At 39.1% G+C, this 15,525-nt stretch overlaps 1 protein-coding gene across 3 annotated transcripts in view; it reads right to left on the reverse strand.

Annotated features, from left to right (window-relative positions):
- tbck (TBC1 domain containing kinase) overlaps positions 1 to 15,525 on the reverse strand; it is a 49,052-nt gene that overhangs the window by 22,276 nt on the left and 11,251 nt on the right. For all 3 annotated transcript variants that reach the window (XM_041983575.1, XM_041983577.1, XM_041983574.1), the window contains exons 21-22: positions 14,573 to 14,609; positions 10,281 to 10,442 (exon numbers count right to left, since the gene is read on the reverse strand). In XM_041983575.1, the coding sequence (XP_041839509.1) occupies positions 10,281 to 10,442; positions 14,573 to 14,609 (199 nt within the window). The remainder of the gene's footprint in view (positions 1 to 10,280; positions 10,443 to 14,572; positions 14,610 to 15,525) is intronic.

Genomic DNA, 15,525 nt, shown 5'->3' on the forward strand with positions numbered 1-15,525 from the left:
TTATCCCATTGAAAACCCTACACACCTACTCAAACTCATCAATATTATCCTTGATGAACACATGACTCACAATATAACAAACTGCTTACACCATCATGAATAAAATGGCTGCCTGTGAGGTTTCTGTCCCTCGCCATCAAACAGGAAGTGGCTATAACTCTGGACTCGGTTGACCCAATGACGTGATACTTGGCAGTTGTCATTAAAGTCCGAACCTCAACATGTTAGTACAAGATCAAACACTATAGCTCCACCTACTGGCCATGTTGATATCTGCAGATCTTAAAAGCATGATTGTGTTTGGATTTGTTTCACACTATTGGTCAGAACAAGGTCATGACCACTTCTGATGTCATTATTAGGCCCATTGATGTATGAGATGATGGTCAGAGAGAGACAATGACCACACGAGGCAGAAACATGGGGACGACTGAGCGTACGACTGCCAGCCAGAGCGAGCTTGCTTGGGGAGGGAGGTTGCAGGCCGAGGGGGTGGTGCAATAGGCCAGAGCGGCGCCAGAGGTGCGAGGGCCTTCATCGCTGCTTGCAGCTTTAATTATTCTTATTCTTTTTCTTCCGTCAAATGAATTGCATTTTTGGGGGTCTCAACATACCCCAAAACTCACCAAATTTTGCGTACCCCCCCAAAGGAATGTGAAAAATTTCATATTTTGGGGTGCTCGGGACTGTTCGGGCAAAATTGAACAAGAGCGCCACCTATTTATGGTGCCCCGCCACTGCACGTCATCAATCTTTATGAAACTCACTACACATGTTCTAAATTCTCAGGCGAACAAAAAATCCTCTTGGAGAACTGCTCTAAAAAAAACAGGAAGGCGGCCATTTTGGGTCAAAGTCGCCATTTTGGCGTTTTACTGACCTCGCATTTGAACGAACTCCTCCTAGAGATATTATCGTATTGACACCAAAATGGCTGAGGATGTTCAGAAGCCATGTGTGATCAAAAGTTATGCAAAACTCTCTCAAAGGAGTAACGGCGTACAGGGGGCGTGGCCTCAAAGTTTGATGTCTCGCCATGAAAGACGCAATTGATATAACTCCCACATAAAACAACTTTTCTGACCCAAAATGGCCTCGTATGATACTAGTCCCATCCTCAACACATCTATGTGGTCATTATGGGATTATGAATAGGCCACGCCCCCTGGCAACAGGAAGTCATGTTTTTTACTCGAAGACCCACTTCTCTGACGTTTTGAACACAACCGGAGTCAAACTGCATCAGACACCTGAGAACAAGTTGGGGATGATATACGGTGAAGACTGTTGCTCTACACTGCAAAGCAAGACCGTGGCGCCATGGCGAACTTCGATAAGACGCCATGACATCATCAATCAGTATAACTCCCTCATTTTTCACCCAATCACCATCAAACTCACAGGGCTTAGTCATGGTCCGGTCCCGAACACACCCATATGACCACTTCCGGTCTAGCCCTAAGCCCCGCCCACTTTCAACAGGAAGTGCTTTTTAGCAGTTGTCTTGGTCCTTCTCCTCAGGCATGAACCCCAGACACTTGAAAGTGCTTCACAACAGGTCAAACCCTTCCATGATACTACAATAAAAATCTCAAGTTCCTTCGCCAAACGTAACCATGGCGAATCTTGGTCCGACGCCATCAAACAGGAAGTACTTGTAACTCACCCGGTGTATCATCGATCTCCACCAAACTCGGCAGGAAGGATCGTATTCAGACGTGGAACTGAGCCAAATTGACATATGCTGGAATAGTGACATAGTGGCTCTATAGCGCCCCCTACAATATTTTGATCAACCAGCCTCGCCCCCTACGTGGACCGACATGCATGAAATTCACCACATTGATTTACTATGCCAGGATGCACAAAACTGTCCATTACACCTTTTTGCTAATTTCAACAGGAAGTCGGCCATTTTGTAAAACGTGTCATTTTCAGGGTCATTTTGGCCTGTTTCTTGCCATTGCATTTGAACGAACTCCTCCTACAGATTATATCGTATTTACCTCAAAATCACTCTGAAGCTTCCAGAGGCATGTGTGATCAAAAGTTATGCAAAACTTTCTCAAAGGAGAAAGGGCATGGCGGGGGCGTGGCCTCAAACTTTGATATCTCGCCATGACAGACGAAACTGACATAACTTACATATAAACCAACCTATCTTGACCAAAATGGCCCCGTTTGATGTCATTTCCATGCTGACCACATCTACATGTCCAGATGTTGTCACCTGGACATTGCTCAACGCTGCATGGCCAGACGGTGGCGTCATGACAAACTTGGATAAAACGCCATGACATCATTAATCAGTATAAATCCCTCAATTTTCATCCAATCACCATCACACTCACAGTAATTACTCAGGGTCTGTTCCTGAACAGATACATTGAACTACTTCTGGTCTTGGTCTAAGCCCCGCCCACTTTCAACAGGAAGTGTCTTTTTCAGACACTGGGGTCCCTCTCCTCAGGAATGAACTCCACACACTCAAAAGTGCTTCAGATCAGGTCAAACTCTTTCGTGATACTACCGAAAACAATCCTCAAGTTCCTTCCTCAAGCAAAACCATGGCGAATGGCGTTCATCGCCATGAAACAGGAAGTATTTGCAACTGACCCATAGTACTCCCGATCTCCACCAAACTCGGCAGGAAGGACAGTGGTCAGGCCTGAAACTGATTTAAATAGACATATGCTGGTTATGTGGCTCTATAGCGCCCCCTATAATTATTTATTCTATCAGCTCCAACCACTGCTTTGACTGACATTCATGAAATGTGGCATATTTATATAACATGCCAGTACAAACCAAAAAGCCTCTTCATGTCCTGATGTTTTCAACGCCATAGCCCCGCCCCCTGGAAACAGGAAGTACCCCTTTTATCCCATTGAAAACCCTACACACCTACTCAAACTCATCAATATTATCCTTGATGAACACATGACTCACAATATAACAAACTGCTTACACCATCATGAATAAAATGGCTGCCTGTGAGGTTTCTGTCCCTCGCCATCAAACAGGAAGTGGCTATAACTCTGGACTCGGTTGACCCAATGACGTGATACTTGGCAGTTGTCATTAAAGTCCGAACCTCAACATGTTAGTACAAGATCAAACACTATAGCTCCACCTACTGGCCATGTTGATATCTGCAGATCTTAAAAGCATGATTGTGTTTGGATTTGTTTCACACTATTGGTCAGAACAAGGTCATGACCACTTCTGATGTCATTATTAGGCCCATTGATGTATGAGATGATGGTCAGAGAGAGACAATGACCACACGAGGCAGAAACATGGGGACGACTGAGCGTACGGCTGCCAGCCAGAGCGAGCTTGCTTGGGGAGGGTGGTTGCAGGCCGAGGGGGCGGTGCAATAGGCCAGAGCGGCGCCAGAGGTGCGAGGGCCTTCATCGCTGCTTGCAGCTTTAATTTTTTTTTATTTTTCTCAACAGCCCTCAAAGTGCTTTACACTACATATCACATTCACACCCACTCATACCCCGATAGGCATATCGGGAGGAAACGTGGGTAAGTGTCTTACCCAAGGACACTTTGACATGGAAAGGACATGGGAAAGCCTGGAATTGATCCACCGACCTTCCGGTTGGAAGATGACTGCTCTTCCTCCTGAGGTACATCCTAACTATGAAAAAAAAATATGTATCACACCAAATTTCCTACACAGGGGATTTGTATGTCTTTAGTGCTTTTTGAGAATCTGTGTGAAAAATGTTGCCACAAGGAGTTTCAGGACCACTTGGCTGTTTTTCTCAAGGCTAAATGTCTTTAACTAAGGCTCATCAGCTCAGTGCCCATCTCATCTTGCTGAAGCAGATGCTAATGTCCCGTGAAGGCGAATGCCGCTGCATCATCAGTAAACACATGGTTCCTGTCAGCCAGAGTCTCTCAGCTCCACGGTGAATCAATGCAGCCTCCAGAGAATTGTATAAATTACTCAGGGCTACAAATCTAAGCAAATGGGAATCACAAAATGAGATCCATCGTCAATAAATGGCAACCTGTGAATGCTACAACATTGTGATTTTTCTCTTTTCAAATTTTGCATTTTTTTTTTGTGTTTTGTTTTTAGTCAGACCTTTTAAATTAAGAAAAATATGTTTGTATTAATATTTGTGTTGTTTCATTACATTAATAAGTAACATTTTAGGGTATATTATTAAATAGCACTGATCATTTTTGTTTTTAAATTCAACCTCTTTTCTATGTTGAAATATTGGCAATGCTGGCAACCCTCTGGTGTTGTGTGTAATAGACTTGTCACTAAGAATTACTGTCATTGACCACATTTATTCCCTAGAAGGAGGGAAAGAGAGGAGTGTGTCTGAATCATTTACGCATCACTGTCCTGCAATATTATCTTGACCTTTAACTTTGTTTTTGACAGCTGCACACAAGAATAGAAGAGAGGCAGACTTTTGATCTCATTTTAAGCTATAAGAGTCTTATTGATCTTGTTTTAAAGCAAAACGTTGTGCAAGACCAGATTGTGTGGGATTATTATTCTTGAAATATATTATTTTACATCTATTTTACATTTGCCTTCTAGCTGATTAGCTAAACAGAGATGCTGACTGAGGGCATGAAAGCTTGTTTTATTGCCCATTAAAAGCATGTATTGATTAGGTTGAAGTGCGTGTAAAATAACCTACTTTTAAATTTACAAGGATCAATAAGACTTTACAGCTCAATTTAATGGTGCTGCTCTTAGTAAAACCATTTTTTTAACTCAGGATTTGTTATATTAATATTAATATTTTACATACTAGTTTTGCGTCAGGAACAACACCTGAAGATAGATTAGTAGAATTCAAACTCATCCATTGTGTTTATTCATTTATTTTTCCCATCAAGGTCTCTTTTTTTTTTTTTTTTTGAGAGCATGACTTTTATGATTAAAATTGAACAAAATGCTGCATTATGAAAATTATTTCTAAATCTGTGTAGCCTGGGTAAGTTGACAGATAACTTTATAAGTTATTTTATTTATTTATTTTCATAAATAAAGAAAGAAAGAAATAAAGAAATACCTTTTATGTTCACACAATGTAAAGCGCTTTGGGTGCCTTGAAAAGCGCTATATAAATCTAATCCATTATTATTATTATTATTAAAGACAGGAACTGTAAATTTGCATTGATGAGCTGAGTTGTTGTCATTATATTGTTACCACTGAACATTATTTGAGTAGGGGCAAATGTCTGCCATAATCCCTGTTGTTCTGCATCATTGTATGAATGGTAACCATCTAAAAAAAACCTGCCAATGACCAGCTGAGCTTGTGTGGATCTGTGCCAGACTTACTGGGTGTCTTACGGCTGGGTATCACTTTTGCCCAAATTTAAAACATACTAAGTCTTTCATAATTTTCCAGGCTTTTCATTCATTTACTGCCTCATAGTTGTTCATTTTTGGTCTTTTAGTTTTTAACTGGTGCAACCATCTCTAATAAGCACTGGTAACATGCTTTTCTTTTCTTCTTTGTTTCTAATGTCCAGCCATAGAAGGATGTCTCCACATATTCAATTGCTGTAGTTACAAACATGTGATACATGCACCGCCTGCTCTGAAAAAAAATGAATGTAAGCTACAGTTCTATGAGGACATCAATTTCCTATGCCCGATGGTAAAACGGAGCAGGTGCAGGCAACAGATCACAGGACGTCTACCATTACTCACTGTGTGCACAGGTGTATGTGTGTGTTCACAAACATGAATGTGGTAAGAAAGAGACCACGTTTACCTTTAAGAACATCCTTCTAATAAAAGGCTGAGCACTTTATGAAACTTCAACAATTTATTTCTTATAATATCAAACTTGTGTTGGCTTTCAAGATCTGCAATGCACATCCTCCAAGTTATGTTCCAAGCACTGGAAATATTTTACTCTTATAAATAGCTCAGAAACATAAGTTTGCCAGATGGACAATAGTTACTCTACTAGTAAGAAGGCATCTTTTTTTTTTTTTTTTTTTGCAAAACATTCAATGAGCAAAAAAAAATGTACAATAATTTCAACCAGGATACATAAAGGTAGGGTAATCCATGTCAAAATTGCAGATTTGTAGTAATAGCCATAAACTGTGGATTTACACTGAACTTCAGTATGAACATTTAGCACTCGGTATGCTTAATAAATATTTAAATGTGAGTTTTGTATGTATGAATGCATTTCCCTGCAAATATGTTCAGAAAATTTTCTTGATTTGCTTCAGCTGAATATTCTAGGCTAAACATCAGCAAAAAAAAAAAAAAGCTTCCTGTTGAATGCCAACATACTGCTCAAAATTACATTACAAATACAGTATGCTATAGCATTATAATGCATTTACTATAGGCTGTGTCTAAAAAGAAACATAGCCTTCACATCTAAAAACTATAACCAATGCAGAAATAACTTCAACATGTCAGTACAGAAAGGGATGGTGTACATACACAGCATGCACAAATTTACAAGTGAATTCACCAGTTTCTAAATACCAACATGGTGATGGTCAAAACGGCTAATTCTTTTAGAGGCTTACAAATGGTAGGCCACGGAAATGTCACTGTGGCAATGTATTTTTTTTTTTTAAACAGTCTTTACAATTCACTATGGTTTCAATCTTACAACCTAAATTCTAATAAGTTGTAAAATGAAAATAAAAACAGAATTCAATTATTTGCAAATTTCATAAACCCATAGTTTATTCCCAATAGAACATATTTAGATGTTGAAACTGAGGCATTTTACCATTTCATGAAAAATAACAGGCACCAATCAAAAACAACTCCAGGTTGTAGTTGTAGTTTTGGAGCCTTTTTACTGATTATCCCTCATAAGCAAGCATGTTTGAAGGTATTTGGCCCTGAACTAAGTTCTAGAGCTGACATTTTTATCCCGAGATAGTGCTGGCAGACACAATTAGCAGGCTTAAATCTTTAAATATTAACTCATCAACAAATGTTCATATTCCAGGTGTGGTGGACTGAGACACTAACAGATGGGCACTGTTATCCCAACAGCTGAACTGCTAGTGTAACTAAAACAGGTCAATAAGCTTTAAGTAGTAAGTAGTATCTGTCTTAAGTTGATAAATGGTGTGCTGAACTTGTAGGCACCAAACTTAGCAGGCAAAGTCTGTAACAAGCTGTATAAAACTATCTGGAGTGTGGACCAAAGCATAGCTGGAAGCCTAAGTAAACATGTCTTGTTTGAGGTCATTTTACAGGCCAGAACTCATTCCTAATATAGTTTAGGAAGAGAGCCAAATACTACAGTGTTTCTGTCCAGGTATAAACAAGCTGTGAAAATGAGGCTGGCGGTGATATACAGATACAAACTGGCACCAACAGGCACTCCTGCCAAAGAAACTGACTGCAGCTCTAGGTCGACATATTTTACCTTTATAAGGAAAACTGAAACTCCTTTTGGCTGCTGTTTCAATCACATCAATCTGGTTGACTTGGACAGTAGGACATAACTAGGTAGGGCAACACAGAAGTTGGACGGGAAGTGAAGCTTATTTTACAACATTTTCCTGTCCCTGTCTTGCTTTTTATAATCCCAGTGTCATTCTGCCTTTCAGCAAAATGAGATACCCTGAAATAATAAGTACATAGTGAAGTAATACATGCTGCTTTCTGACTTTATGTCACTGATACTTTGCTGAAGTAGTAGCTTTGTATAAGTGAAAAGGAGAAAATAAAGTAGGTATGTACTGTCTTATGAGACACTAGCTGTGTTTCCATTGCACTGTGAAAAGAATTCAAGTAAGCTTCTTAAACGTCACTCGTAGAAAACGACTTGTTTCAATTACCCGATTTGGACAAAATTAACTCAGCTGTGAGATGCCTTCAGAAGGGGCAGTAAGAAGAACAAAAATACAAACAAACAAAAAAAAACTAATAAACAAACTGTAACAAAAAGTAAAATCTGACAAATTTGTAAGATGTTTTCTTGGCAAAGAAATGTAAACAAAACAAAGCTTGGGTTTTAAAACCATTGCTCCCACATTTTTTTTTTCTTTCTTTTATATGTTGCCGCAGTTTCTCTCAACCCTTGCTAATATAAAACTTAAATATGTGCACAAAAAATTTGAAAGGACAACTGTTCTTGTGAGTCTTTATTATGTAGCAAATACTCCATACCACCACCTGCCTTGTACGAATAACGCCCACTCACCAACTTCCCTCTTAATTTGTCATCCTTCCTAATGTGACCTGTCCAATATAAGGTGCATAATTTCTCTTTTAGACTGTAATGTACTGATACATGTAAGGAAATAACAACCAAACAGCCAAGTTAAAGGACCACATTTCTGTATTTGCCACAATGCCTCACCCTTCTCACACATGAGCTGAGGGCAGTTAAAACACTCTGTATCATGGAGGAAATATGACCCGGTTGTTAAGCTAACAGCTCTTTAAAACTGGGCCTCAAAAGAGTGAACATTCAAGTGAATGCTATTTGTAGGAGTTTTCAAACTGTGCTACTGCTGCATCACAGTAAATTTTTTATTATTATTTTATTGTTTTTAACCTTTATTCTTTAAATTGACAAATGTTCGCATTGCTACACATCAAATGGACAATGCAAGTTAGGGGCCGTCCCCATAATGCCAAACTTCAGAAATGCACTGCTTTTACAACACATTATTGTGCTACTGTAGCATCACCAGGGGAGCAAGCACATGTGTCATTACTTGTGCATGCGCTACGTCTTGTCCTAGCTCTGAAGTTTTACTCTTTAATCATTGTAGCGCCCTCCACAGCCTTGTAGTATGTACTACAGCGGTTACGTGGGGATGTTGAAGCCTTTCTCCTAGTTTTCGCCACCGTTTTCACACCTGAACCTGTAGCCTTAACCCACAGATACGTGCAAACAAGACAAGTTTGTCAGTTTAATACTATCTTTTTCCTTTTGCACCGTTCTGCTGTGCTGTTGGATTGTAATATTTATATATTTTATATAGGGGTGGGACTTTAACGCATTAATTAAGATTAACTAATTACAAATAAAATGAACACATTAAAAAAATGAACACATTTAATCGTAGTTTGCATTCCAAACAATTGGGAACGTTTGTCAGTGTACGAGTTCCGGTAAGCGGATTAAATTGAAACACACGTCAAAGCTCGGCTAAATCAGTGTTGCTAATTTAACTACTTTGGCGCTACATTTAGTGAGTTTTCAGATCCATCTAGTGAGTAATCTAGTAAAACTAACACTTGTGAGATTTCACCAGAGGTGGAAGCACAACCACAGATGCCTTTATATTAAAGTAAATGAGGATGAAACATAAGACAAAAGTACATTACCCCTCTGAACACCTTTGAAAATATGCTGGAGTATACAAAAAACTTTAGAAATTAGCACGTGAGCATTATCTCTCTAAAGATTTGTAGTGCTGAAGTGAAATAGAGCAAACTTACAGAGATTTTAGTAAAGAGATAAATGGCTATTTTTCAGTTCGACTAATTTCGACACATTTTAGCATTGAGCGAAGCATCGTTGATGAGGAATCTGGGACACACAACTCTGTCTCACTGTCTCTGAAATCATCTCCAGCTGCAAACAGGTGGATCTGTGCATTATGCATGGACATGGACAAACAGAAAAACAGCATATACTGTCTCTCTGTCTGGTACTGCTTGTAACTGCAGCATCAACCATCTAATTTTCCTGATTAACCCCTCCCTTTATTGTGTGGAATTACACTGATGTCACCATGTGAACATCCATCTCACCAATCATCAACATAAGGAGGGAAATCTCTGACACGAAATGACTGACCCCTGTCATCGTCCAATTAAATCCGTGTAAATAGGCAAATAAAATGTGATTTTGGATGGGAGACTGCACTCAAAGGACACTGGGAGATGTTTTTTTTATCCCAGTGGATATGATTTTTGGAGGCAAGAAAGCAGAGGTAGGACAGAATTTATGACAATGTTTTACAAAAATTAAGCATAATTTCAGCCTCTGGTTCGATGAATCTTGGTCATAGTGAGATCAGCTTTCAATAGAGGTGTTGCTTGTCCACGTACATGCCTTTCGGGGGACATAATTTGAGTTTACATCTTTTTGTTTACCTTCTTTTTAATTTTTTGTGGTCTTAACTGTGTTACAGGCTGTGTTTACTTAACAGACCTGACATTACACCCCATGAAACCAGATTTTAACCTTCTGCCCCCGAGGACCTCAGAGCGCAAGATGAGGATTAAAAACAAAACAGTGTGTGTAAACAGACATATATACTGCTTGATGTTCTTACCTGGCAGGTCAGAGAAGAGCAGGATGCATTCATTGAAGCCATTAGCCAAGAGTCGGTCCCTGAGTTGCTGCAATATGGCAACACCAATGCAAAACGGGAATGAGGAGTTACCCAGCAGCAATGTGTCCCACAGATGGAAGATCTTGTGCAGTGGAAAAACATCTGTATGGAGGGCCGAGAAACAAACACAATAAAGGGAATATTTTATAAAATGAGTGAATACATGAATGTCTGAAAAGACAAATCCTCCTAGAGATGCACAATGGGATCCTACCAGTGTGACAATGGGATAAAGCATGCACACAATGACAAAGGAGGATCAGTTTTGTATATAAAGAGTATGATTTGCATTTGCATATCATATTTACTTAACGTGGCTCTATGGCTTAAAATGGAAAACTCACTGAGAAACTGTGCACTCGCTTGGCTGCTGTGGGGGAGGCAGCTGGGAAAATGTTTTTAGGTGGGCGGTGTTGTGAAAAATGACAGGAAGAACATCAGCAGGCTGAGAAGGTCCAAATAAAACCACATCCTGATGTCCCACTGCAGCTATTCTAATCATATTACCATTTTTATTCCTAAATGCGCAAAGTTTCCCTTCTATTGACATGCAGGCATGAAAACCAGTACAGTACCGCTGTTTAAATCATCCTGAGGTTTGTTAAATGAAGCATTATGTGTCTGTGTGGGCAGAATGCCACAATGGTGAGAGTGCTGAGTGAGTGCCACAGGTCTGCACTACATTAGCAGTCAGCTGAGAAGAGTGTGTGAATGACAGGCAGTAGGTCTGTGTGTGAATAGAAGATGACCCTCCAACCTTGTCTCATACTGGACTCGGGACATTAGCAGTCAGAGGGGTACACCTGAATACTGGAGTTACACTTTGCCTTAGTGGGAGGATAAGGGCTAAATTGGAGACAACCCACAATCTCCAACTCTGAAATACCATGTGAGAGTGCACATGTGTGATTAATTGAAGAATGAAATATTCCACTCCTAGGTGGAGAGTTCAGATGGATCATTGCAGAGAGTAAATCCAGACCAATGTGGCCCAAATTAATGTAGATCACAGCTGTGAAAGTGTCTGCTGTAACTGTAGTTGTTTAATTTACATGTAGAAGGTGCTAAATCATTCAAAAGGTTGTTCTGCGTGACATAGCTGCTTCAGTTTTTCACACACTGCTTCTGCATTTTGACTTAGTTTCTATAAATCAGGTAATGAAACAGTGTAAAGTGGCAAGGCACGAATTGTATTCATGATGTTTTGAAATTTTAAAACTGAAGCAGGGTGTGCTTTTCTGTCATCTTCTGACACCTGACATCTTGAGGATGCAGGGATTTAAAGCATTAGGTTTGAAATATTTAGTGGCAATGTGTAAAAATCAAATCCAACTCAGGACATTTAAAATAAAAACAAAGTTATACTGTAATAAAAATACATCATCTCCTCAAGATTTTCCTTTGCGAGGTGAACTTCACGATTACAGCTGCTGCAGGATTTAATGGATAAAATCCATGTTTACTGAGGTTTTTTTTTTATTGCTACCACCTTAAAGTAAATCAATATTTCAATCTTTATTTTTAAAGTCAAGCAACTGGATTTGATTTTGCTGGCCTCATCCTACCAAAAGAGCTAGACAGACATTATTCAGCTTATTTTTTCATTTCAATATTACCACAAAAGTCTTGGCATTTGCTTCAGGCTAGAACACATTGATTATTGCAATGCATCATTATCTTTTGTTGAACAGCTATATGATGAATTTCTTCAACAGTTTAGGTAATTTATACCATAAAGATAATTAAAAACTACTGGATAGTATGTGTCTACTTTATGGAACTAACCCACATCCACAGAGACAAAACTATTTCTTTCTTTTTTTTTCTTTAATTGTCATATAGACTATGGGGTGTCCAGCTTCCATCCTTGAGGGCCATAATCCAGCAGTTTTTTCCATTGTGCAGAACTTCATAGGCTATTGGATCCATTTAATTTGTGCCAGGTGTAATGGAGCAAGGAAACATTGAAAACCTGCAGGACTGCAGCCGTACAGGACCATCGTAGAACACCCCTGATTTAGAAGGAAACTTCATCCACACACTTCTAGTAAAAATGCTTTAGTATCAATGCCAGGACTGTAAGTGGCGCTGCAACACCAAAACTGAGAAAATGACATGGTGCATGTGCAGGTGCAATCCACCTGCAATAAAGATCTGTTCTAGTTTGTTTACTAGCACAGTTCTGATCCCATCTCCATTCTGGAGTCACAGTAAAATAAACAAGTTAAGCTAATTCACCTAAGCTCATCCCCGTGTAGAGTTGTAGCTGTCATGTTATGTAATTCTGATTTAACATTTGATTTTATTAATTTTAACTGCTTATCATATCATTTCATATCATATTTTTTATATTTACTTAATATATTGTTTTGGTATATTATTAGATTTAAAAAAAAACTTTTTAACTCAAAGTGTCTGGGTCATGAATTTGGTAATTGAGCAATAAATACTTAACTAGAAGCACTAAAGAGAGCACAGACCTCTACCAAGTCATTTTATTAATTTTTTACCAATGAGTGTGGGCATTAGTTTTAAAGCTCAAATGACAAAATTATCCCCATCTCCCCATGGGCAGGCGCAAACTTACATCACAACCCGTTGGTCAAGTGAACATGAACAGATCGCTGGGGAAACCAAACCTTGCATCATACCAGCGTCTATGTTGAAGTATGCAACTTGTTCTCATTGTTTTAGATTTTCACCATCGGTTTTTGATAGAAAAATTATACATAATGTCATACATTTATATTGATCCCTTTAGGGTCAAGGCTAAAAATAGATATGAGGTGACGCTAGTAGGACGGAATGAATGTCCTTATGTTTATCCACCATCACATTGTGAAGGAGCTGCTAACAAGAAACACTGAGAACGTTACAAAAACCACCAACAGAGGTTTGTTATTGTTACTGTAACCAGACATTTCATGGAATACAAAAAAAAAGTTTTAAACAGTAATATTATAAATGTTTTAACCACCACTCACAAAATTGTCTAAAAATTGTTTTGAATATTTCAAAGAACTCCAAGCTGTATCGTCAGCATTGACGTGCTTGTTAGCCTTTAGCTAGTTTTCACATCTTTCTGGACTTTTGTGGGTTTTTCTTGGTATTTTGAAGAATGTGAAACGACTATGTTTATGGCAGCCAACCACAACACAACTTTCCGTCATATTTAAAGGAAACTCTACAAAAAAAAAAAAAAAAAAAAAAATCGGAGTATTGACGCTGAAAATCTAATGTTTTTACACATTAGCAACCTTTTGATTTCACAGCCAAAAGACCTGTGACCAAGTTCACCGATGTTCCGGGATGTTTGTGCCTGCCCTGTGCCTGTAAAGAATCTTTTTTATGCCATTTCTGAGGTTTCCTGAAAATATAATCAATAGCCGTCCATTACTTTTTGAGTTATGTTGCTAACAAACAGACAGACAAACAAACGCCGCCTTGGCAGAGGTAACAGATTTTTCAGCTGATGCAGACTATCAGAAAGTTATAAATTGTGGTAAAACTCTGTTTTACCACAAATTTGGGGATTTTCTATGATCTTAACCTTATTCTGTGATTTTTCGATAAACTGCACTACTGAACTTTGGTATTTTTCGCAGACCCTAACAAAGGCTAATTTGGCATCCAACTTGCATCCTATCTCTTTTCTGAGCTCTCTCCAGCCAATAAAAGTCAGTCCATTGTTGACTGTTGCCCATCTCTTGCATCTCTTTGCCCCCAATAATACTCTCTGGGGATTCTTTGCTGAATCAGTGTGTTCAAAAGGACCAGTGTGTTGGTACCTAGTCACTGGTGTGTGATGCGGTTCTGTAAATCAAAACACAGCTGTCACATGATACTCCAGGCTGGGCAGAAAAAAAAAAAAGAAAAAGTTTTAAAGTGCAGTTTCTCAGCCTCATGATGCTGCTGGGACTGTGCATAATAAATGTCAGTGTGCCAACAAAATGAGTCAGAAGTACAGAGATTTAAGGTCCGAAAGTTATGTAGTGTTGCTCTTAGAAGTCATTCAGATAAATCCAAATAAAAAATGCTAAAAGACATTTGGTTGTTTAAGATGTTAAAATATCTCAATGGCAGTGACTGGAATGCATAATACAGGTCACAAAGCCACACATTAAGATAAGAAAACAAAGGAAGTCATCTACATTGGAGTCAATTTTTTTCTTCAGCTTTTTAATTGCTTCTCCAAGCAGCTCTTACAACAGAGACAAGAAAACACTACTTACGTGTAAACATGGTTAGGAACCAGGGAATAGCATAAAGCTGTGAGGAAAAAAGAGAAAGAGGAAAGATATAGATAAGAAATTGGCACACACTGATCTAGACGTTTCACTATGTCAGAATAAATGACTCAGATCAAATAAAATCATTAATCAGTTAATTTTGTCCTTGTGTTTTGGAGAGAAGATGCTCGTCTTTCAGAGAAGCAGCACACATGGTTGCACAGATGCTGAGAAACAAAACAACCTTACAGAGAAGTCTGCTTAGTCTGGTTCTTAGTCAAAAGGATGAGAGAAAACAATGAAGTACACCTCACAAATATCTCATTCCTCCGTATTTCTCTCCACCCTTTTGCAAAGAGTGGATGCATACAATTGAAAACACTTAACATGCTCACATCCTGATGTGTACACACACACACACACACACACAAACATTCCACCATTAACTGACTGGACACCTTCACAGCAGCTGTGTGACATTCAGCAGCCAAAGGTCTGCAGCAGGAATACTGCAGCTTATCTCAGATAATTGACAGCTAATTGTGAGGGAGCTGGTGACTGCTGAGTAAACCTCTTATGTGCCCAGCACTGACGAGCTGGAGAGGCACAGTCACTGCACTCCCAGTCTCATCCTCATTTTGCAGGGGCTCAACAGCAGAACTCAGAGTGCAGCCAGACTGCATTAGCGTAGGTGCAAATGGCAGACCCGGGAGAGGAGGCCAAATTGAAAGCGGGCCAAGTTAAACCGCTGTATATATGCAGTCTGACTCTGCCCATTGCTTTACTAGAGAAAAGCCCTTCAACACTGATGTGGTATGTTTCATACAGGCAAATGCCTGCATGTTTGAACAAAAAGCTAGCTGTTCTGGTGGGTAGTCATTAGAAATCAAATACTGTCTCTCTCTGATGACTTTCAGTCTGTTGGGGTTGGTGGTGAAACAAAAGTTCATTGCATT

This window comes from Melanotaenia boesemani, chromosome 4 (genome assembly GCF_017639745.1).
Source record: "Melanotaenia boesemani isolate fMelBoe1 chromosome 4, fMelBoe1.pri, whole genome shotgun sequence".
Lineage (NCBI taxonomy): Eukaryota > Metazoa > Chordata > Actinopteri > Atheriniformes > Melanotaeniidae > Melanotaenia > Melanotaenia boesemani.